Source organism: Lotus japonicus, chromosome 1 (assembly GCF_012489685.1).
Source record: "Lotus japonicus ecotype B-129 chromosome 1, LjGifu_v1.2".
In the NCBI taxonomy this organism is placed as follows: domain Eukaryota; kingdom Viridiplantae; phylum Streptophyta; class Magnoliopsida; order Fabales; family Fabaceae; genus Lotus; species Lotus japonicus.
Window position 1 is genome coordinate 131922516 of NC_080041.1, and position 20514 is coordinate 131943029.

General features: G+C 35.8%; 3 protein-coding genes across 3 annotated transcripts; 2 read left to right on the forward strand and 1 right to left on the reverse strand.

Annotated features, from left to right (window-relative positions):
* Nucleotides 1–3433: 3433 nt before the first annotated feature.
* Nucleotides 3434–6769, reverse strand: LOC130730900 (F-box/FBD/LRR-repeat protein At3g26920-like). Its single transcript, XM_057583040.1, has 5 exons — nucleotides 6589–6769; nucleotides 5250–5361; nucleotides 4339–4575; nucleotides 4082–4258; nucleotides 3434–4003 (listed from the first exon to the last, which is right to left on the reverse strand). Exons 3-5 carry the CDS (start codon nucleotides 4381–4383, stop codon nucleotides 3677–3679), a joined length of 549 nt encoding a protein of 182 aa, XP_057439023.1. The 5' UTR covers nucleotides 4384–4575; nucleotides 5250–5361; nucleotides 6589–6769; the 3' UTR covers nucleotides 3434–3676.
* Nucleotides 6770–12229: 5460 nt separating this feature from the next.
* Nucleotides 12230–15954, forward strand: LOC130730902 (probable protein phosphatase 2C 73). The gene is made up of 6 exons (XM_057583041.1): nucleotides 12230–12521; nucleotides 13675–13957; nucleotides 14199–14390; nucleotides 14948–15065; nucleotides 15153–15376; nucleotides 15676–15954. Exons 2-6 carry the CDS (start codon nucleotides 13715–13717, stop codon nucleotides 15874–15876), a joined length of 978 nt encoding a protein of 325 aa, XP_057439024.1. The 5' UTR covers nucleotides 12230–12521; nucleotides 13675–13714; the 3' UTR covers nucleotides 15877–15954.
* A 2886-nt stretch (nucleotides 15955–18840) lies between these two features.
* Nucleotides 18841–19796, forward strand: LOC130730906 (wall-associated receptor kinase-like 15). The gene has a single exon (XM_057583046.1). It carries the CDS (start codon nucleotides 18897–18899, stop codon nucleotides 19518–19520), a length of 624 nt encoding a protein of 207 aa, XP_057439029.1. The 5' UTR covers nucleotides 18841–18896; the 3' UTR covers nucleotides 19521–19796.
* The last annotated feature ends 718 nt before the right edge of the window (nucleotides 19797–20514 follow it).

Consider the following 20514-nt stretch of genomic DNA (forward strand, 5'->3'; position numbering starts at 1 on the left):
CATGTACGCATACACAGCCCAAGCCTATCCTAAGAATAGGGCCGGCCCAAGGGTCAAGCGACCCAAGCAAGGGCTTTAGGCCTCAAAAAATTTTTTTTTTTTTCAAAGTAAAAAAGGCCTCATATTTTTGCAAATAAGGCCTCAAATAAAAAAAAAGAAAAAATACTACCATTTTGTTACTCACCATTACCTACCACTTTGTTAGTTGTTTCTTCCCTAATTTTTCTCAAAAAATCTTAATTGACAATTACTAAATTAGCAATCTTAATTGACAACTAATTGATATTACCTATTCTTTTTCTTCACCTTTTATTCTCTGACCTTTCCTTTTCTCTCAATTAAATCCTAGTAACGTTTCTACTCTCCCTGCCACTCTCTCAGTCTCTCTCAAACTCTCATATCCTTTGTAAAAGAATTCTCCTCCATAATTTATTTTTTCTTTGATTACTTGATTAGCCATTGAGAAGAACGGGAGAAGATCAATAGGAAAACAAAACTCCCTTTATTGTAAGTAGTTACGCCCTAGCCTCTTTGCTGTTTTGTTTTTTCTGATTTCTATTTTAGTTTGCTTTTAATCATGTATGCGGTATGCCTATCCAGACTCCAGTATCCATGTCGGCATGACCATGAGGGGATGGTTTCATGGTTATGTTGAGTTTTGATACAATAAAAATTTCCTTTTTCTACAATACAAAAGGACCGTAAAGTACTAACTAATTGGAATTGGATGCAATACAAAAGCTAGAAAAATAAAGTTTAAATAAAAAATGTAATAAAGAAATTTTTTTTAGACAAAAATGCCTCACTTAGGCCTCCCTTTAAAGTTCGCTTTAGGCCTCACTTAGGGTTGGACCGGCCCTGCCTAAGAATGAGATGTTTCATTGTACATTTAATTCCATAGCAAAATCTAAATAATTTTTTACTTTTTTGGTCAAATTGTAATAACTTTGTTTGAAATTATTATTGAGAATTTTGGAATTTAAAATTATCATAATTAAGATTGGCAATAGAATGGGAGCGGGTGGAGTGATTCGGGACCATGATGGTAAGTGAGTTTCTGACTCCTCTATTAGCTTTGGAGAGGGTGATGTTTTTCATACAAAATTGATTGTTGTTGATGTTGGTTTCACTATTGTTTGGAATCTGGGGTATCGTGATATTGTTTGGGCATATGACTGTAGCAATGTCGTTGATGTTTTGTTAAGCATGACATATCTTTAGAATTACTGGTTATGTGATCATATTAGAAAGGTACGAAGCATGTTAACTCGGAAATGAAGGGCTTCCACAGTTCACATCCCTCGTGATAGCAATTTGGTTGTTCCTTAGCTAGACAAGCAACTCATGATGCGAGTCTGTTGCGTTTTTTTTTTTTTTAAGTTCTCGCCTTCCAACTTAATTCAATTGTTGTGTCAAAATGTTTTTGTGTAGTTTATTCAGCTTTCCAAATGTTGCAAAAAAAATTGTGAAAAACAATAAGTAGTTGATTTAAGTGGTACATGTTTGATTTCTCTTTAGTAAGGTATTGTGTTCAAGTCTCATGGATGAAAAAAAAACCTATTAAAAGAGCTAACCCCACCATGATGTGAATGTTTTCGGCTCGAACAAGATTGACTACGTGGAGTAAGCGAAAAAAAAATTTATATAAGAATTTGTCTTAAGTGAGATTTCATTAGTTTTATTTTTGGAAATTAAATAGCTAAAATAATGAATACTAAAATTATTATCATTGTTCTCCAATTCGTGTTCAAAATAGTCTCGTTTGGTTTGCATTTTCAGGCTCCTCTTCAAACTTCTCTCCAACAATGGTCTTTACTCTTTACCCCTGCGGAGTTGAATCCACTTTTAATTTCTAATTGGAGTTATTGTGCTAAGTTAGTGTAGTTAGTCTTTTAATTCAGCGGTTAAAAAAAATGGTAAATGAATTCGAAGAAAGAAGTGAAGTCATTGGTATATCATATTTCACTTATCAATCTTTAAAAACTTTCAATCCTGAAAATAAATTCATTCTATCAAATATTTGATAGCTTGTGTATCGGGGAACAATATTTAGTGATTCATTCATAATATTGGTTAACAACTTTTTTTTTTGGACAAACAACTATTTTTTTTCAGGAGCTAAGATAAAGACTCAGCCCACTTTATGGTTGAGCCAACCCCATCCAAAAAGACGGTAAATTGCAGCTCTGCTAGGGTTTGAAGGCAACCCACAACATCCAGCCGCTACCCCACTGGGGGCTCCTCCCCCTTTGGGGGTTCTTCTCCTCCGCCATGGAGGCCTTTCCTACACTAGGTAGGTAGCTTTCTCCCACAGTACCCACGGCCTCCACCTCCAACCACTAACCACCAGCCGTGGCCACCATCATCTTCAGTGGTACTTCCATGGTCTCATCGCTCCTTCCTTTCAGATCTGGTCTGTTGCTTGTTCTGAGGTGCTGTGCACCGCTGTGGTTGATGACCTTGTAGCAGAGAGCTGACGGCAGAGCCGGCAAGGTCTTGAAGAAGCGACATTTAAGCTTTCATATCAAATTTTCGCTTTGTTTGCAGGAGATCAGGTTCTAGGTTGAGCGGTGAAGCCAACGTCGTCCCGCCGCCGTCGCCATCACTTCCAACGCCTCAGATCCCAAATTGCTAGGGTTTGTTTGGATTTCTTTATTGGGCTGAGTTTTTGGGCTTATTGGTGATGGGCTTGGTGGCTTTGGGCTTGCAAGTTGTCTCTTTTTTAAATCTCCCTTAGCTAACTGTGTTTAGATGTATAAAGGAGTCATGTGCTTAAGTGTAATAGAACTTTCTTGTAAGTTTACTGTGTACTTCAGCTAGCAGGCCTGATTGTATTGCTTGAGAATTTGTATGGGCTCTGTAGAAAGGCTGAATGTTTGGCTCTTGTAGCCTTGTACTGGGCATGGCCCTTTCCATCTAATGAAACTATTCCTTTGACCAAAAAAAAAATGCCTTCTTTCCCCTGAATTTTTTGAAACCTGTATGATAGCCGAGCTATAATGAAATGTATATAACAGCAGCAGCATGAAAATAAGTTAAAAAATCCAATGAGAATGAAATAACTAATTTTCACCATTAAAAAAACCTCTACAGCATTGTAGACTGAACCAAATATTACCAAAATTAAGTAAATAAACGTGAATAAACCACCCAGGAATACCAGCACTCTGGTATATCACAACAGGCATTAAGCTTGCTCAGATTGTGTTATAGCACGATTAGTGCAGTGTAGATTTCTAGAATTTTGTGAGATGAGAACGTTGTGAAACAGATGAATGATTGTATAAAACAACACAGGATTTACAGATAAAAAAGATAATACAATCTCATCTTAAGTGGTTTGGTTGGAGAAGACTTATCGAAGCACTGAAAAAAAAGGTGGACGGCATGGAAGATACTCCAGTAAGACCAAGGAAAACTATAGGGCAAAACATTAAAAGAGATTTACAGATATGATCTATCTTTAAACTTGATCCATGACATCAATTTATGGCATCAATCAACTCATTTATATAGCCAACTCCACATGGTGGGGAAATACTTGTGGTGGTTGCTGTAGAATTCTAGAACTGATCTGCACTGTTAAAAACATGCAATCCCTAAATTCAAACATGTATCATAATATCCTTGTAGATATTTGTAGCTAGCTACTAGTTAAAAGGAAGAAATGAAGAAACTACTCGCAGCTACCAAATCTATTTTGTAATTCAAAGTAAAGTTCACACGTTGCTGAGTGCCTTGTGCATGAAGATAATTTTTCTATCAGCTCAAGCCTTCCCTGTTGATTTATGAAATCACCACTGCATGTTGTCATCTTCTTTAAAGATCTTCCATTCTGCATTACATGCCTTGCAAATTGAAACTCACCTTTGGTGCCTCTATAATCATTTAGATAGCATTCTTCAAGGTGTAATAGAATGCACTCAGGAAAAGATGGTGTGTACGGCCAATTTTCTGGTTCTTCTTCAGATAGTTCAGACACATAGGCATAAAAATTTGGCTGCTAAAAATAAACACAGAATAAAGAAATGAAATGAAAAAATGACAAAAAATAGTAATCATTCTAAGCCTCTAATCGAACCTGATCAATGACAATAACTTGAAGATTGGGGCAATACTTGAGCAATTCCACTACCTCAGACCAGTCATCATTATAATTTACATATTGAAGTTTAATATGGGTCAAATTCTGGAACATGGGGAAAACGTAGGGGCCCAGGACTTCAATACGATATGGGTCAAGAAGACTACAATCAATCTGCATGAGTTACAATAACAAGAAATCAAATATCTCATTTCACTTAGGAAAGAAAAATAATGATTTATAAATCACATTACCGAATCCATGTGCAAAAACTTGACATTGTTAACCAGTTCCAGCATAATCTTTGTATTTGTATTGGATATGTTTGCTCTGAGCAACTTGCCTAAGGTTTTAAACTCTCCAGTGACATCTTCGTCATAACATAAATCACTTCCAAAAGTTAGATCATATTCTGTAAAATCCTCAAGAACTGGACATCCAAAAAGAAGCTCGACGAGACATCCACGTTGTGAGAAAGATAAACGTCGTAGCTGCAGCACTTTCAGGGAAGTTAGATCAACAGAGGAAATAGGTTCCAATTTAATTTTATCCAACTTGAGAACCACCAGAGTTTTGCAACTGAGCATGGAAGACAAGTTGATTGGTCTCCAGCTAAGTTAATGTTGAGGTGCTGAACTCTGCGTTGCACAGCAGCATTAACCCATATGATGACATCGGCAAGATCAGTAAAATGAGAGACACACCTAAGGCGGAGTTTTGGGATGGGATGATGCAGATCTCGGAAGAGTGCATTCACTCCCTGAACAAGACGAGCATAAGCCTCTCTGTCTCTCCAAAAGCGACCATCATCTAAGTCCCTAGTGGGGACTGAGCGCCACAGCGGCTTCCACCGCTTGTGGCAACGACTTGCTTGGTTGGGAGAAAAGAGAGTATGAAATTGAGGATCGTGTCTGGTAAGGCGCTAATCCAATCTACCATCCTAGATAATGTAAATTACCTGCCAATAACTGAAGTGAATCTTACTACTACAGTACTACTGGTTCTAATTTCTGTTGGAAAAATTATATTTATTTAATTTAAAATTCAGATTTAAAAGTTTGTGATATTTTCTTTTAACAAATATTTATTTTTATTTCAAAAATATCTACCCTTTAGAAGCATCAGATAGTGGGAAGACTTAATTCCCTATTTCTTGGTAACTAACCTCCTGCACTTTCTCCTTTCTTCTGGTTTCACGTTTCCTATTCTTTTGTTGCACATTCAACACACGTTGAAAACAAACGTTTACAAACACTTCTCTTCTCTTCTCTATTTGACTGATTTTCCTCAATTTGATAAAGAGCACAAACTTGTTCATCAGTTCGGGGATCCTTCGCTGCACACGACTAATCCGACGGGTTGACGTATCTTGGGAGATGAGCGCATTTAAGTTCTCATTTTACCAAGTGCAGTTGGGGACAACGCCTAGCGCGCTTCAACCCAGACTTCTCCAAACCCTTTCTCTTATTATTTTATTGTTGTTCGTTAATGTATTGAATCATATTGGGATTGATTACAACTTATTTAAGTGGTGCACTTTATGTTATCTTGTTCCTCTTCATATTGTGTTTAATCAATATCAATTGATTGTTGCTCAATTTCTAGATTACAAACAGCAACAAAGAGGAATTAAAAATTGATATTGATTAGACACAATATGATTCAATACATTAACGAACAACAATAAAATAATAAGAGAAAGGGCGCTAGGCGCTGTCCTTACAGAGAAAACGCCCAAACTGCACCGGGTAAAATGAGAACTTAAATGCGCTCCTCTCCCAAGATACGTCAACCCGTCGGATCAGTCGTGTGCAGGGATCCCCGAACTGATGAACAAGTTTGTGCTCCTTATCAAATTGAAAGGAAAATCAGTAAGAGAGAGAAGAGAAGTGTTTTTTTTTAAGTGTCTCCTCCCAGAAATAAGTTGAACACTCTATTTCTAAACGTTTGTTTTCAACGTGAAAGGAGAAAGTGCAGAGGTTAGTTACCAAGAAATAAGGAATAAGTCTTCCCACTATCTGATGCTTATAAAGGTAGATATTTTTGAAATAAAAATAAATATTTGTTAAAAGAAAATATCACAAACTTTTAAATCTGAATTTTAAATTAAATTAATACTCCTAATTAGTATGCATATCATCATGGAAAATGGAGCTTCCTAATTGATGATTCATGAACCGTAGTGGATGGATCCTCAAGCTGAAATGCTCATACAAGCTAAATTGTTCACTAAGCATAATTAATAAACCAAATTCAGTTAACAGATTAGTATGCATATTATCATTGTAAAATGGAGATTCCTAATCGAGGATTCATGAACAAAACTAGCAGCTAAATTGTTCAGCAAGCATAATGAATAATACAAATTCAGTTAACATAACAGAAATTAAGCTTTCAAATTGCGGCCATGGTAATTGTGATGCAAAAACGTAGCTCTAACCCTAGATCTCTAATTGATTCTCTCCTCTCTATTAGATTTACTGGATCTCTGTAACTGTACTCACCTACTTGAGAGTTGCCGGAAAAGGAACTGGAGCGAGGGAAGAGAGGTGCGACGGAGACGGCGGAAACGAGAGAAATCGGTAGTGCAGCGAAGTCGGAGAAAGCGCCGGCAGCCGCGAGGCGCGGCGGAGACGGAGGATGCTTCTGAGTTCTGAGTGCTGTTTTCTATTTTTCGAGATGTTTTTTAATAGCAAGGGTAATACAGGAAACCAAAAGTATTGTGGTGTAGATAGCAGTTTTATGATGTGTTAAAAGTAACGTCACTTACTCACTTACTTGTTTCAGTTTGGGCCCAATCTGTCCCTTGCACATTTACGGTGTATTCCTAGCTTAATTGGGCCTAATACCTTGTATGCTGGGCCTTCTCACCTGGCCCTTTCTGATTTATGAGCAATGAGAATCTTTGGAAAAAAATATCTTAACTAAGCAAGTTTGTCACCACATGTATTAACCTCTCAACAAACTACACTAAGCCGGCACAACATTGCATGTTAAAAGTACGAAGAGGACTCTACAAGGGCAAGGACTAAAATCGATGGGCAAACTGCAAGCGCAAACTCAATGAAGCAAGTTTGTCACCAAACGTATTAGTCTTTTAACAAACTACACTAAGTCGACACAACAACACATGTCAGAAGTAAGAAGATGACTCTACATGAGTAAAAACCAAAACCAGTGAGCAAACTCCAAGCGCAAATCTATTGGAGCAAATTTGTCAACACACGTATTAGCTTCTTCCCAAATATATATGCTAGAAAGAAACATAGCACAAACGAGTAGAAATATGCAACAATTTCTATATCAACAAAATTCTAAGATGTGTTAGTTAGGTATGAGTTGGGTCTAGACGTGCATAAACTCTAAGATGTGTTGTTAGGTATGAGTTGTCTAGCTAGACGTGCATGCTTCACGGGGACAATTAGCTGTTCATGTTGTATGCGACAAACTTAAGGTCACCCTATTTTGCATTCTGAAACCTCAACATTGACTGCTAATTTGTATATTTCATTTGTTTGTAGCAAAAGTATGTATTTACTGAATCTTTGTATAATATTGTAACACATTTCCATTTCCGTGGGAGTCAATTATTGACTTGGTAGGTCCCGTGATGGAAAATCATGTGGTAGTGATCGATGAAAAGGCACAGCTAGCTCTACGTCTCAAGGTTCTCACAAATCATTATTAAAAAATCTATGTGGTTGAAAATTTACAAATGTTTTTCTGATGACTATGCATTATTTCAATCTTTTAATGATGGAATATTTGTTGGTTTTCATGTCCCACATATATATACTTATTAGTTATTAGATTCTGATCTTCATTGAGCACGCGATTGACAATTTTTACATCCACCGATCCCTAGTTCTGTACTAGATACATATTATGTAAAATACTCCACTTGTCTAAACGTAAAACTAACGTCAATAATAATTTTTATGTGGAGCATGCCCATCCACAAGTTAGTGTAAATTAATAGTCCAAGAATCATTTGTATGGGTCTTATTGGTTAATGCAGAGAATTGTGGCTTTTGCATTGGACATATATTGTGGGGTGGGTCTTGCAGTATCCACTGAGCCAAATAAATGATGACAAATTGGAATATTGGATATTGGATATTGTTTGTTATGGAAAAGCATATATCCAACTAAAGAAAAATAGAACTTTAATTTGGTTTCACTCTTAATATATATATTAGTCAAATTAGTGAATTATGTAGTTTCAATTTGCAGGTAAATTAACAAATGTGTGGCCATCACAACATTAAGTCCCACCCACGAACCGACCCATAGAGAAAGATGCAATTTCATTCTGGTCTGGACTGGTAGTAGTTAAGCGGTGAGCTAGCCACCCCCACTCAGGATTGTTGGATCTCACAATTTCATCACGTGCCAGATTTTTCTATTACTGATTCTCAAAATGGGAAAATCAATTTTTTCCTTATTCAACTTAACCAAATAAAATGATACAAATAAGTAAATCACCTCAAATAAATATAAAAAAACTCATTAATCAATTATTGAATAATATTTTGACATGCATCTTATAAAATTCAAACTTATAACACACATTTAAATATTACTTGACCATCAATGTTATGGTGATTTTTGTTCATATTAAGGTGAGGCGATTTTGACAATCCTATGTCAACAATACTCTTTCAATTCACTCATCTTTCTTCGTTATTTCTATCACATATATAAATGAACCTTCTAATCTAGTACTACATAAACTACATTTTTTTACAAATTAACCGAACATTTAAATCATCTTATACTATTTTCCGATGTACCAAAAAAAATCATCTTATACTTTTTTTTTTGAAAGAATCTTATACTTTCAGATCTCAACTCACTTGAACACTTTTTCATGCTATAACCAATTAATTTGTCAAAACTCAGGCTATCGAAAAATCAAGAGTAAAGTACACTCACCCCCCTCAAGTTTTGTTAGAATAACACTCCACCTCATTCTTATCTAAAATCAACACCCACCCCATTTTTTATAAAGGCAAATTTAGTGACGAAAAATATTCTTCATTAATAATTAGCTATTATTTAAATTGTTAATCAATAATTTCAAAAAATATTTTCAATATAGTCCAATAAATATAAAAATGAAAACATCACAGTCCTCCTCATTCTCTCAATTGCGTTCTTCCTCCGTAAATTCACAATGCAAATTCTGCAATAGCTCACATAACCGGTTGACAAACCATATCTCGAACATAGTGAAACATGCTTGTGTTTTCATATTTGGTAATAATTCAATTTTAATCAAAATAATCTATTTATACTTCCAATTTTTAAAATTGGATTGTAGACCCAAAAAGCAACACAAATGGGTGAAGAAAATAGAGAAACAAAATTAAGAAATATGAAGTGGATCGGAGGTTATTAGAACCCAACGATGCGGTGGAACACCGTTTTTAACAAAATCCAACAACATCTTAAACCAACAAAGTGTTCCCTCACAACTTAGAGGAGTGAAGTTCACAAGAAGTAGTTGAACAAGTGGCTTTGGGGATGTGCGATTCACGTTCTGGGGTTCAGGTCGCAACAAAACTTTGAGGCATGGTGGTGCCATGGGGTTTCACATTCTGGGATGGTTGTCGTCGTGTTAAAGGGAGCAAAGGTTTGGTGGTGACCGTTTGTGGTGAGAAATATGATTTGGAGATAGATGAGACGTGGACTTAACAGACAGAGTACGTGGATGGTTTTTTTTAAATTTAATTCAGTAAAATTATTTTCATAAATTGATGTATGATAGTGTATATGCATTTAATTTATTTAAATTTTAACTAATTAGTAATTATTTTTTATTAGTGACGAATTTGTTTTCGTCACTAAATTTTGCCTTTATAAAAAATGGGGTGGAGTGTAGATTTTTAAAAACAATGAGGTGGAGTGTCATTCTTGCAAACCTTGAGGGAGGTGAGTGTATTTTACTCAAAAATCAATTATATATGGCAACAATCCAAACACTAATTATTTCATTCAGCAACAAGTCAATTGATGACATTGATCCATCATTTGCATGGGGTGCCATCCCCTAGTACAACTTACCCTTCTGGAAGGGTACTATTTCTATCAAAAACAACTACGTATCTATATCCATCTAGAATTACGTTTTCGGTGTAATTTTATTTTATTTATGGGTGAGTGGGGTCATCTTGATTAATTGTTAACTGCAAATTGCAAACATTACTTCAGCAAGATTCTTACAGAGATGCCAAATGAGTGCTTAATGATGTTGTCATGTTAAATTTATAATCTGTGTATATTTGGAGCTTCTGGTTTGTCCTTTTCTTACCTAATGGAAATGGAAGGAAGGTCAAGGAACTTTGACAATGGTGTAGCACGAGGAATCACAGTAACCGTGACTAGTGACTAGGTTAGAAAAATTAAAAAGCAAAAGTGAATTTAGATATGGGGAGATGATGTCTTCCATTTGTAACCAAAAAAAAGGATATGGGGAGATGCAGTACGTGGCCGGGGTGAGTCGATTGTGGTACGAGTTGATGTGATCGGATCAATTTTTAAACTAATAAGATGTTTCATGTTTAAATAGATGATGAATCATAAAAGAATGGGCATTCAAATATCATTAATAATTGATAAAAACTTCTCATTCCATAGCGAAAATCTAACTATTAATGAATTCTAAAAACAACTACACAATTTTTGGATTATTTGGACTGAATTTTACAAACACGCATACCTGGATAGTTTTTAAAGATTTAATTTGTCATAATAAAGCTCGAATCTGCATAATGGGATGAGCAGATGTCATTAATATAAAAGTTTGTACTCAATAATAAGAATTAAAGACTCCGACTGTTTTGGAATTGTTTTTTTGAAAGAAAAAAGTATAATGCCTAACATCCTTTTTTAATATGCTCTAACTTCTATTTTTTTTTTTTTGAAAAAGCTCTAACCTCCTATTTCTAGGGAAAAACACATGCCAATTCAATAATTTGTGGAATACACGTATAAGGTGAGCAAAGAAGCACATGTGCACTTGAGCATTATGGACATGATAACCTTTCTGGTATAGCATTATAGATCTATTTTTGTTGTTAGCATTATAGATCCATTTTCATATCTTTTTGTTAGTTAAACAGTATTGTGAAGAAGTTGAATAAATATCTGTGAAAAAACAAAAACACTTTATATTTATCTCATGTGATTTGATGAAACTATATGCAATAACAATCAATTGGAGGTTACAATCCACATGATTTTTTAAGGATTTAATTTTTTTATATTTATTTATGTTGTAAAGAATTTTACACATGTATTTAATCACATTCCTCCATTTTTCATTTAAATATTTTAAATTTAAATTCAATTATGACATGATAAATTGATTAATTTTATATTTCATTTCTTTTTTATTTCTGTCTCCTTTTTATAGCAGAACAATACAGATTAACAGATTAATTATGAGGCTTTGCCTCGGCCAGGAGCTTTGCAGCGCTCCCCTAGGGCGGAAGCGGCGGCATGGTCGCGCCCAGCGGTGGGGTGGATTAAGGTAAATGTTGATGCTTCCGTGCGGCGTGCTATGGCGGGATTTGGGATGGTGGCGCGGGATGAGGAAGGTGCTCTCCTGGCAGCTGCAACTTTAGCTCCGGTGATGATGCAATCAGCGGGACTAGCAGAGGCACTTTGCTTGCGGTGGGCGATAAGGCTTGCTCTTGATCTTGGCTTCTTCTCAGTTTGCTTCGAGATGGATTCCTTGCAGCTTTATCAGTGGTGGCGTCGTCGAACTAGAGGCTCTTCTTACCTTGATTTGATTATTTCTGATTGTCGTACTTTAGCTTTATCTTTTGCAAACATTGATGTTTTGTTTGTTCGTCGTTCCGGCAACCGAGCCGCTGACTTTTTAGCCCGGGGGGCATCCTCTTTTTTGGTTTGGATAGAGGAGGGACCTCCTGGCCTTGATGCTTTTGTAACCTCTGATGCTATGGCTTCCATGCCTGTCTGATTTATGAGATCTATGTTTCTTTCAAAAAAAAAAAAAAAACAGAGTTGCACTTTTGGTAATTAAATGGGAATGGGAATAGCAACCGCCTAACCCTTTTGAGCCAAGAAACTTGACAGTGACTAGGTGAGGCTGAGAGATCGTTATGGAAGATTTTCCTTGTCTAGTCACATACGCTACAATACCCATAAATACAAATTTAAATGCAGTGACAGTGATGAGTTCCTATTGTTTTTGCTTCTAATTAGAAAAAGATAAAAACTCTGTTTTCATCTCCTTAGGCCATGGATAATAATAAGGGAACTGAAGAAGAGACTAGAACAACCAAACAAAACAAAGCTCCACATAATGTATTCTGATATTCCTTTGCTTTCTCGAAGTCTCAGCTCACCTTGTCGGAATTGCACCATCCTGTTCAGGCCATCACAGCTCCATCAGACTCAGCTTCTCTAGGTCTTGCATCAATCCATTCATTCTGTTATGTTGCCATGACTACTTGTATGTTTGGAAATGATTTTAAAGTCAGAACTCAGATCAATCCTGGTTAAAAGCTTATGCTAGTCGTGTCAGAATTGATTCTGATGAAAAATACCATGATCTATATAACATGCCATATATAAGCTCTTCTTTTGAGTCCTTCTGAGAACAAAAAATAAGCATATGGGAGTTTCCTATTTGGATCATCAAGTTAACAAAATGTTTTCTTTTTTCCTTACATGTTTCTGTCCTGAATTTGATGAATTTGGGTAGAGGTTGGAAGCATAGTCCTTAACATGTTTCCTCTTCTTTCCTCATGTTTTTGTAAGATTGAAGTTGTTTCTGACTTTTCTTTTGAATAGGTAGGAAAATTGTTGGAAGTTTAGTTTTTCTCTGGCCCCATATATATGCAGAATCTCAAATTTTTTAATTCAGATCAATAAGTTTCTTTTACATGTCATAGAATCCAAGGAGAAAGCAAGGCAGAAAGTAACCAATTAACTTTAATTTCACTTTTAGGTCCCAATTTAGTTATATCAACACATAGTTTGACATGGAATCCTTTGATCCAGGCTTTTCTAATCTCAGTTGATTTTACAGCCATAATCAGTTGTGATGAGAAGTGTAAGTAGTTACCAGATGACATGATTGATTTTGAGGAAATCAAAACGCATTCAAACATGTTATTCATTTGTCTGCCTTTATTCATATTCCTTTCATGTCTGTGTATACAGTATACTTTTTTAGTATTCATTCCCCTGCATACTGAATTCCAGATGCAATGCTTGCATTAGAGTAAGAATATTCTGAGTTCTTCTCAGTAACATGTTCCAGTTCTGAATTCAACTTTTGATTCCACACAAATATTAAATTCTGAGATTCTGAGCCTTGTGAGTCAGAAATTGTCTTATATAATCAGCCACGGCATTCCCAACTTGCTTTCACCCTTCATTTTTATTTCTGAAGAAAGTATAAAGGAAAGAGCAAGAATTAAGAAACCAATAAAAAATTAAGATGGTTTTCTCCTTTCCTATGGGCTGTGGTTTCTTACCTGCTCCTATTTCTTTTAATCCCTTATATATGTGTGTGTATTTATGTTGGTAACATTTATATAATTTTCATTGTGCAGATTATATACTCTAAACGGAGAAATCACAAAGAAAAGGTTGATGGGGCACTTATCCTCTTTGTTTAATGGCCTGGCAAAGTCGTTTTCAATGAAGAAAGGAAGAGGTTCTGGCAGATGTGGAGGGAGAGAAGCTGCTGAAGCTATGGCAAAGGAAGCTAAGAAAAATGACTTGATATTGCGTACCTCCGGCACCGTTAATGCAGATGGTTCAAACAACTTCGCCTCCGTTTTCTCTAAAAAAGGCCAGAAAGGAGTCAACCAGGATTGTTGCATAGTGTGGGAGGTACGTAGAGATAGCCGCATTTGAAATGACTTGTTCGAGTTTATCTTATAGTTTAAACATTTATGCACATTGTTTTAGTAAGCTTATGACTTCCTATCAGCTCTTTTGAACTCATTTTCATAAACTGCTCAGGTTAGCCGATGAATAAACACTTGTACATACTTGCATGTAATCAATTATGAGTTTATTTCAATAAGTTTTAGTTTCTGGCTGGTAACCATCTTTGCTATGCAAATGGCAGGAAACACTTGCCCAAACTTCACTTGATCAAGATATTGATATAGAGGATGAGAAGAAAAAACACCACCACAGGTTCAATATATGGAAGCATTCTTACCTGAAGACATGTGCTGCCATTGATCAAGAACTAGAGAAGTATCGAAAGATAGACTCGTTTTACAGTGGAACAACTGCCCTATCAATTGTTAGACAGGTAAAATTCAAAGTAGAGAAAATCAACTTCTGATAGTATGTTTGGTTCCACATTGAAATACCGTAAAACCACTTCTAGTTAGAAGTTATAGGACTTGTAGCATGTTTAGATGAACTTATTTTTTCTCAGAATCAATTCTGACACTTAGAAGTTACTCAAATAAGATTCTTTCCATAATTTTGACTTTAGAATCAATTATAGAAGAATTTCCAAACATGCACTTGGTAAATGTTTGGAAATCATTCTAGAGTTGATTGTTAACTCAAACCAATTTTCAGGAGAAACTTCTGATTTCGAGAAAAATAAAGCTGACCAAACATGGTATTAGCTTTTGAGCTTTGGATTCTATGCAACTCCTGAAACCATTCCCACTTATACTATCTCACCTACCTAATGTGCTAATTCTGTTGGTTTCATGCATTACTTTCTTGATCAATGATCACATATATGCAATTAAACTTGTTATAAACTTATATACTTATTTCATACTAGACCACTAAACAAATATTAGTGGAGTTGATTTGAAAGCTAATCCTTGATTATTGTGTAATGGCCAGGGTGAATTCATTGTGATAGCAAATGTTGGTGACTCTCGTGCTGTATTAGCTACAAAATCAGATGATGGAAGTTTGGTCCCAGTTCAGCTAACAATTGATTTCAAGCCCAACTTACCCCGTTAGTTTGGCTCAGTAGTGTGTTTCTGTGTTTCTGTTCATCCCTAATTAATGTCTTAGCTTCTCACTCTGCTGAAAAAATTTGCAGAAGAAGAAGAGAGAATAATTCAGTGCCAGGGGAGAGTGTTCTGCTTACACGATGAGCCCGGGGTGCCCCGGGTGTGGTTGCCGGATGGAGAGTCTCCAGGACTCGCCATGTCTCGAGCTTTTGGTGACTATTGTATTAAAGAATATGGTCTTATTTCAGTGCCTGAGGTAACACACAGAAGCATAGGCAGCAAAGATCAGTTTGTTGTGCTTGCCACTGATGGGGTATGGAGTCTTGTCCTAGAAAGATGAAATTGTTATACACATTGCTTTGAAAACTAGAACGGATCAGCCAGTCTGACCAGTTGAACTTGGGAAGTGATCGTTCATTTGAAGGAAAGAACTGATACTTCAAATGGACTAGTCATTTGTCCGGTTTCAGCTGATGAAGCCGGTGTGTTCGATCTGGTGATCAAAACAAGTACAAATTTTGTGATTGAACTAGTTAGCAACATCAACAAATTTTAATATTGCTGGAATGTGAAGTGTGATTAAGATGTGTTGTGATTGGTTTTGTTATGCAGGTTTGGGATGTAATCTCCAATCAAGAAGCAGTAGATATTGTGTCTTCAACACCAAACAAAGCAAAATCAGCTAAGCGTTTGGTGGAATGTGCAGCGCATGCATGGAAACGCAAGAGGAGGGGCATTGCCATTGATGATATTTCAGCTATTTGTCTCTTCTTTCACTCAGAACAAGTTAGCCATGTTACCACCCTAAAATAGATTAACTTGTAACTTGTAAATTGGGTCGATGTAACATTGGTGCAATGCAATTAAGGTAAATTGATTGGAAAGTGTCTATATCATGTTCCTGTTTTTTCCTTTGGCTAGCCTAATACGTTTAGCCTTTTGGTAGTAAAAAAAGGGTACAAGTAGTTGCTAACTTTGCTATTTTCTTCCTTGTCCAAAAGGGAGGCACCCAATTCCAGCAATTTGGTCCCAAGTTGAAATCAATAAAATGGCATGTCAAAATGGAAATTGGAAACTAGATCTTTAAAGGGCTAAAAATGTATTAAAAATGGCATAAATATACAAAATCAACCCTTGTAGTTGTATAGTTGTTTGTATTTATCAATCTCACAAATTTATACTGCCCACATGACATCGATCCATTGACTATAGACCGAAAAATTTGATACCTAACCATGTGAAAATGGCACCAAATTCATTCCAATAAGCCTTGGGTGGGCTCAAATTTTGTGATCATAGGTTGTTGGATTAAGGCCCCGTTTGGGAAAACAGCTTAACTAAACGTTTATTCATAAACTATTTTAAAAAAATTTATGGAAATATATTGAAAATAAGTTATATATAAGCATAAACTCTTTTGATAGCTTATGAAAGTAAGCTCAAAACAGCTTATGATAGGTCATAAGTTGTCTACATAAGCTCTTCCAAACACTGACATAAGTGTTTAAGCTATCATATAAGCTTAAATAAGCTCTTCCAAACGGTGGGTTGAGCTAGATTTGGGCCTTACACGGGCCATAATCCAACCAGGTCCTTTGGTCGATGCTAGACAAGGGAATGAGAATTGAGTAAACATGGACCAAACGAAGATGCGAAGTCTGATTTTACTAGTAGCTAGGAGTTCTAGGTTTTTCTGTACTTGAGAAGATGGCCCAAGTTCATTGTTTTCTGTTGGCAGTCTGCTGCCTTTCAATGAAGTGCGTTTTCGTGACAAAAAGAAGTCAATATCTAAAGCTAAATCCACAAAATGGGTATTCATGCATACATTGGGTCTTACATTTGCAACTGCTTTCTTGAGTCTTGAGTTTTTTTTTCATCAACTTAGAAAGTTATGAACTAAAATAAAAGATAAATAGATGCTCATACATTATATATAACCTTTTTTTTTTGTCAAATACATTATATATAACTCAAGACTCAACTGGCAACTGATATTAGTTGGCCTCTTGCTTTCCCTTCACGGGCTTCGGCTTTGTCCCCTTTTCAAAGAAACAACAACCTTTGACAAAAAAAAAAAAAAACTCAATGAAACCTTTAACCTTGAATGAGAAAATAAATAATGACATTAACTTATTTCGTCACTAAATTATGGAGTGGAGTGTAGATTTTTAATAAGAATGGGGTAGAGTATCATTGTATGAAACCTTGAGGGAGGAGTGTGTAATTTACCTTATATTTAAATAAATTAGTTAACAAAAGATGGTTTAATTCAAATAATTCATAAAAAGAAATGTCAAGAATCTTTAAAACATAAGAAATCTAATAATAAAATCATATTCTTAACAAAATATATATGAGTTAAATCTTAATATTTAATCGGGTTGGTGTGTCTATTCGCACTCCAAACTTGTTCTCGTTCCCGCTTTTTCATGTTCGGATTTGGTTTTTTTCTAAATCTATTTTAGTCGAAACAGGTTTTCTCCATTAAATGGGAAAACTGGGTTCGTTTGATTACCATGCCTATCTGTGGTTTTTACAGACTGACAGGTGGTCGTCCAAGAATATTCTTCTTAAATAATAAAAAAACATGCCTATCTGTTATTTTTCAAGAAAGTATCAATTTTGAAGATTGCAGGTAGATCCTTTAGTAGATTACAAACTAACAGGTGGTCGTCCAAAAATGTTCTTCTTAAATAATAAAAAAGCATGCTTGATATGGTGATTAATTAATGATTATGCACTCATAAAACTCAGTTGTATGGCACGCCTTCAGCTTGTGAACCTAAACACTACCTAGCTAAAGCATTTAATTAAAGTTGTGATGCCCAATTTAGAAAATTAAATAGCTTGTCCTTTTGTACTTTGCTGGAATCTGTGTATCCATAGGGATATAAAATTAGTTTATTAGAAGACCACTTCTAGAAATGGGAGCACCTTGAAGAGGCAAGTGGTACCCCCATAGTGCCATTTTATTCAAAACTCTCGTAATTACCCCCATACTGCTTTTAGCAAGTGGTTCCCCTTGAAAGGTTCCAAAAGGTGTTAATTAGTGTGTTCCTGCCAAATTCCAGTATATACAATATATATATATATATAAATAAAGAACACGGGTTGGATTTGCCACCCCCACATACTAGATTTGTCACCCCACTTTAAAGTGGGGAAATACAAAAATACCCTCTTCTTAAGTGCTCCGGAACTTAAAGTTCTGAAGTACTCCGGAACTTAAAGATCTGAAGCTTTTGCTACTAGAATTAACACCCTATGTTTTTTAGTACTCCGGAAGTTAAAATTCTAAAGTACTTCGGAACTTAAAGTTCCGGAGGATAGTTCTGGCATTTTGTAAAAAAATCTCGGCTGCCAGATCTGGTACCTGTGGTGCCAAATCCAACTCCCATAGAACACTACTTTTCTACCATAAACACTTATAGGGTAGATCAATGATCGCCCCTATACTAGTTTTCGAGATAGAATTAGACCTAACCTAAAATTCTTATATAATATTTTGTTCAACACTACTTTTCTTTATATTTCTTTCCATTATGATATCATTCATCACATCCACACCTATGTTTTTTCTAGTACTTACTATCTCTTATTTTACCGTGCAATGTAATTGCAACATATAGTCCCTCTTAGATAATCAACGTACGGTGCAGAAGTAACCATCATTATCTCAGAAACCTTTTACTATAAAAATACTTGTTTTAACTTTTAAGCAGAAACTCTTGGACCCAAACAGAAATTTGTGACATTTGATGTATTATAAATAGGCCACATTTCCTGATCAAGGGATATAAATCTTCCTTGCTCGATATATCCTTTGAATAAATATGGTAGCCCTTGTACTCATTCTACTAACTGGTCTTGTTCAAGTTATCAATTCATCAGCCTTTAATGCGTGTTCAAATTGTGGTAACACTGCGGTTCCATATCCCCTCAGCACTAATGAGGATTGTGGTGACAAAAGGTACAAAGTTTACTGCAATAATGGCAGGTTAGAGTTCTTGTCAGCCACAGGAACTTACTACAAGATCCTTAGAATTGACCCAAGTGCTAACAAGCTTGTCATTACCCCACCCCTCATACAGAAACACACTTGTTATTCTTCTGATCTCAAAATGGGAGGATTTGTGCTTGATGAAAGCTTACCCTTCAATATATCTACACACAACACTGTCATGTTGTTTAATTGCTCTGATAATATCCTCTTGTCTCCTCTGAACTGTTCTTCAAACAGCATCTGTAGGCAGTTTGAAGAAAAGGTGGAGGAGGGAAGTGGGTGTGTGGATACCCTTTGTTGCCATTTCTTGAAAGACTCTGCCATGAATTCCCATAAGATCAGAGTCAGGGTTGGGACCTGCACTGCCTATACTTGTTTGGTGGATTTCAAGTCTAGTGATCCTCTTGATTCTTGGAAATATGGGATTGAGCTGCAATGGCTCCCTCCGACCTGACAAAGTTGCATGTTCATGGTGTCATAATATCGTGAGTTTGTTGAGCTTTCCCTTTCAAGAAGTGTAGGTCACAGATAATGTATGCTCTTGTTTGTAGATCACCTATAAGTTTGTGTTAAGCTCTCCTGTTATTTTCCAAGTTTAAGTTTTGGTTTGGTTTTCTGTCCCAAGATTGCTTGTTTGCTTTGTTCTTGTCTAAATAAGGATAGCTTTTCTACTATTTCGTGTTCTTTTCCATGCATATAATAAACTGTTCATTAGATGTGTTTCTTGATACTTTCGCACTTGCACAAACTTCCGCCATTAATCCTCCTTCATCATTTGCCACCTATTTAAGTGTGTTTGAATCAACATTCTCATAAATAATTTTAAGTGTGTTTGAATCAACATTCTCATATATAATTTTTCAAACATTGCTTATGATAAAAATGAGTTGAAAGTAAAGTGATTTATCTTTGAATACACTTATTCATTGAGGAAGCTAAGATTTGTAGCTTTATCACATAATTCCTTTTGGGGCTGTAATTAATTGTGAAATAAAACATCTAAACTCTAAAAAAATTGTTGCCATAGAGGAGAATCAGTGCTAATACTTATAAATATGGAACCAAACACGCTCTAACTAGAAAGAACACTCCACAACTTTTTTTTTGGTCAATGGTTCTTTGTTCTTGGATTAACAAAGAACGGGCCCGAAGGCCATGAAGTACAAGGCATAAAGCCCACAAATACACGGGTCATTCTAGCCCGACAACCAGCAGCAGTATGCTTAGCATCATAGGACTGCAGAGATTCTCTGGCTAGCCTGCTGACTCAAACTAACACTCCACAACTTGAAAAAACAAATATTTTGCATGTTTGGATTTGCTTCAAGGTATGCAAAATCTAATCTCATCTCTCATAGTAGTGTACTCAATTTTGAAAATGCCACTTAAGAGGATTGATTCTCATGTGCTCACCCTTCGCTATCTAAGTTTCTACATATCTTGGCATT

What these genes read in the sequence shown, in the direction of transcription:
- LOC130730906 (XM_057583046.1), top strand. Translation starts at nt 18,897, where the DNA reads ATGGTAGCCCTTGTACTCATTCTACTAACTGGTCTTGTTCAAGTTATC.
- LOC130730902 (XM_057583041.1), top strand. Translation starts at nt 13,715, where the DNA reads ATGGGGCACTTATCCTCTTTGTTTAATGGCCTGGCAAAGTCGTTTTCA. An exon ending in TTTCAAGCCCAACTTACCCC is followed by an intron (nt 15,066 to 15,152) that starts GTTAGTTTGGCT and finishes AAAAATTTGCAG; the next exon opens with AAGAAGAAGAGAGAATAATT. An exon ending in TTGTGCTTGCCACTGATGGG is followed by an intron (nt 15,377 to 15,675) that starts GTATGGAGTCTT and finishes TTTGTTATGCAG; the next exon opens with GTTTGGGATGTAATCTCCAA.
- LOC130730900 (XM_057583040.1), bottom strand. Translation starts at nt 4,383, where the DNA reads ATGCTGGAACTGGTTAACAATGTCAAGTTTTTGCACATGGATTCG. An exon ending in AGTTTTTGCACATGGATTCG is followed by an intron (nt 4,259 to 4,338) that starts GTAATGTGATTT and finishes TAACTCATGCAG; the next exon opens with ATTGATTGTAGTCTTCTTGA. An exon ending in AAGTTATTGTCATTGATCAG is followed by an intron (nt 4,004 to 4,081) that starts GTTCGATTAGAG and finishes GTTTATTTTTAG; the next exon opens with CAGCCAAATTTTTATGCCTA.